Source organism: Myotis lucifugus, unplaced genomic scaffold (genome assembly GCF_000147115.1).
Source record: "Myotis lucifugus unplaced genomic scaffold, Myoluc2.0 scaffold_269, whole genome shotgun sequence".
Classification (NCBI taxonomy): Eukaryota; Metazoa; Chordata; class Mammalia; order Chiroptera; family Vespertilionidae; genus Myotis; species Myotis lucifugus.
This window is the reverse complement of record NW_005871317.1, coordinates 281,900-284,157: the sequence shown is the minus strand read 5'-3', so window position 1 is coordinate 284,157 and position 2,258 is coordinate 281,900. Positions and strand designations below refer to the sequence as shown.

At 64.6% G+C, this 2,258-nt stretch overlaps 1 protein-coding gene across 1 annotated transcript in view; it reads right to left on the bottom strand.

The window, feature by feature from the left end:
• The window catches only part of ZMAT5 (zinc finger matrin-type 5), an 18,551-nt gene that overhangs the window by 3,341 nt on the left and 12,952 nt on the right, over window positions 1-2,258 (bottom strand). The window contains exons 5-6 of the mRNA XM_023762966.1: window positions 1,463-1,607; window positions 337-448 (exon numbers count right to left, since the gene is read on the bottom strand). Of these exons, the coding sequence (XP_023618734.1) occupies window positions 337-448; window positions 1,463-1,607 (257 nt within the window). The remainder of the gene's footprint in view (window positions 1-336; window positions 449-1,462; window positions 1,608-2,258) is intronic.

Here is a 2,258-nt window from a genome sequence, read left to right as displayed (position 1 = left end):
TCAATTGTAAAATAGCCTAACGAACTCTCTAGATGGGAACACGGAGAGGGCATGGCCGTGCCGAGGGAAGGCCTCATCTCCTAGACTGCCCAGCCAGGAGTCCTAGGCCCAGGCCAGGCCGCTGTCCCGTGAAGCATCTCTGCCGAGGTAACTGGGTCTGAGGCATGGAGGTCCAGGGCGGGGAGCCCTTGGGGAGCTCTGCCGGGGGAGCAGGAGTCCCTGTCCAGTGCCGAGGCCTGGGCACTTCATGGAGATTGCTCAGCTCCAGGCCAGGGCGGGCTGGCTGGGGTTCTGCCCCCGGAGGACACGGGAGGAGGGCACGCAGGGGGCCTGTACCTGCTGCTCGGGGCCGAGCTCAGCCGCTTGGCTCTCTCCTCCAGCCAGTCCTCCAGATGGCCCTCGGGGAGGTCAGCGATGTCCAGAGGCCACTCCCTGGCCCGCCGCTCCTCTGTGGGAATGGGGAGACAGAGGCAAGTGAGGGGCAGGTTCACCCCCACCTAGACCCCAGCCTCCCACAACAGCCGGACCCTTCCTGAGAGAGCGCAGGCAGGGAGCCAGGAGCGGCCGCGGGCCTGTCCCCACCGCGCCGCCCCCTCCCAGGCCCAGCCAGGGAAGGCCTCATCCCCTAGACTCCCAGCCAGGCGTCCTTGGCCCAGGCCAGGCCACTGTCCCATGAAGCCACTCCACAGAGATAATGGGCTCTGAGGCATGGTGGTCCAGGGCGGGGAGCCCTCGGGGAGGGCTCACTCTGCTTCCCCATCGAATGGAGATAGAGCATTGCCTGCCCCCCAAGCCTGCTGGAGCTGGACACAGGGTAACGCCTGCAGGGAGCCTGGGCCTCAGGAGGAGTCCAACCCCGGGTGTGGGTGGCCGTGGGGCGCAGCGCAGGGCAGAGCGGGTGGGTCTCGGCTCGGCAGGTGCCTGACTGCTCTTCTCATAAAATGTCCTATAAACGCCTTTGCTCAGAGTGAAGACCGAGCAACGGGTGGAGTTCAAACAAGCTGGGGGTGAGATGGGTCAGAGTCTTGGGGCGGTTTGGGATGAGCCTGGGGCCGGAGGAAAATGCCACCCTGTGGACCAGCGCTTCCTCTGGGCCAGGCCTGGCCAGCACTGCGCGTGCGTCGGCTCCCTCCATCTCGAAAGTGGCCAAGACACTGCCTCTGAGATTAAGCCGTGCGCCAAGGGCACCAGGGGTGTAGCAGAAGCAGTGGGGGCGCGCCTCTGCTCCCGGCCCCCCCCCTCTCATCGCTGTCTCCACTAGGTGTCAGTTTCTGACACCCACCCCATCGCCCCAGCAGCCCTCAGACTACCCCACACGGTGACCATAAGAGATGGGGAAGTGAGGGGGGACAGGTAGCTCCCCCAGCCTCAGCTCTCTCAGCTCTTACACTCCAGCCTCAGCTCTTACACTCTCCCCCCAGCAGCCCCCCCCACCCCATCCCTGGTCCCGACCAAAACGCACCCTCCACCTGGATACTTAGCTCCTGCAGGTCTCGCTCGGACATGTGGGAAAATCTGCAGTTGGGGCCGAAGTCACACTGGCCTGCAAGGGGGAGACAGTTACTCGCTGCTCTGGCAGGGAGGGCTCCGCTGGGGGCTGAGGGCCACTGGAGGTTTAGGGGCAAGACTTTAGGGCCTCAAGAGCAGCAACCCCACCCCTGAAGAAAAACTCGACTCTCTGGCCCCACCCACACAAGCAGCCAGAGCAACCTGTCTGCTCCATCGTTCTGCTCTCGACCCTGCCCCGGCTGGGGGTCACACCCCACTGACAACTTCCACGTTTAGGATGCGCAGCCTCTGCAGGCGTGGCTCTTGTCACCACTCGGGGACCCCGCCTCAGGAACTACATGTGGGTCCCCGAAAAGGTCATGCTTCCTCTCCACTCCAGGCCATGGCCTGCGCTGCGCCCTCCCCCCCCCCACCCCGGGGGGCCTGTCCGCTCACTTGGCTTGGAGAGCAGCTCCCAGAAAGGCCTGAATGGCTTAATTTGCGCCATGAAAGGAGGTACACCGTCCAGGGTGGCTTTCTGAACCTCAACCGAGAAGACCAAAATGTGTCTCAAAATAACAAGACTGGAGGTGTCCTAAGCCAGCGCCACCTCCCAGTGAATACGCCCTCCACGGGGAGGTCCTGGGGGGAGGCCCCTGACCTGCAGGCCTGGGGCCCGTGCTGGGGACAGCGCCATCTCCTGACCTGCAGCCTGGAGCCCGTGCTGGACAGCGCATCTCCTGACTTGCAGGCCTGGGGCCCGTGCTGGG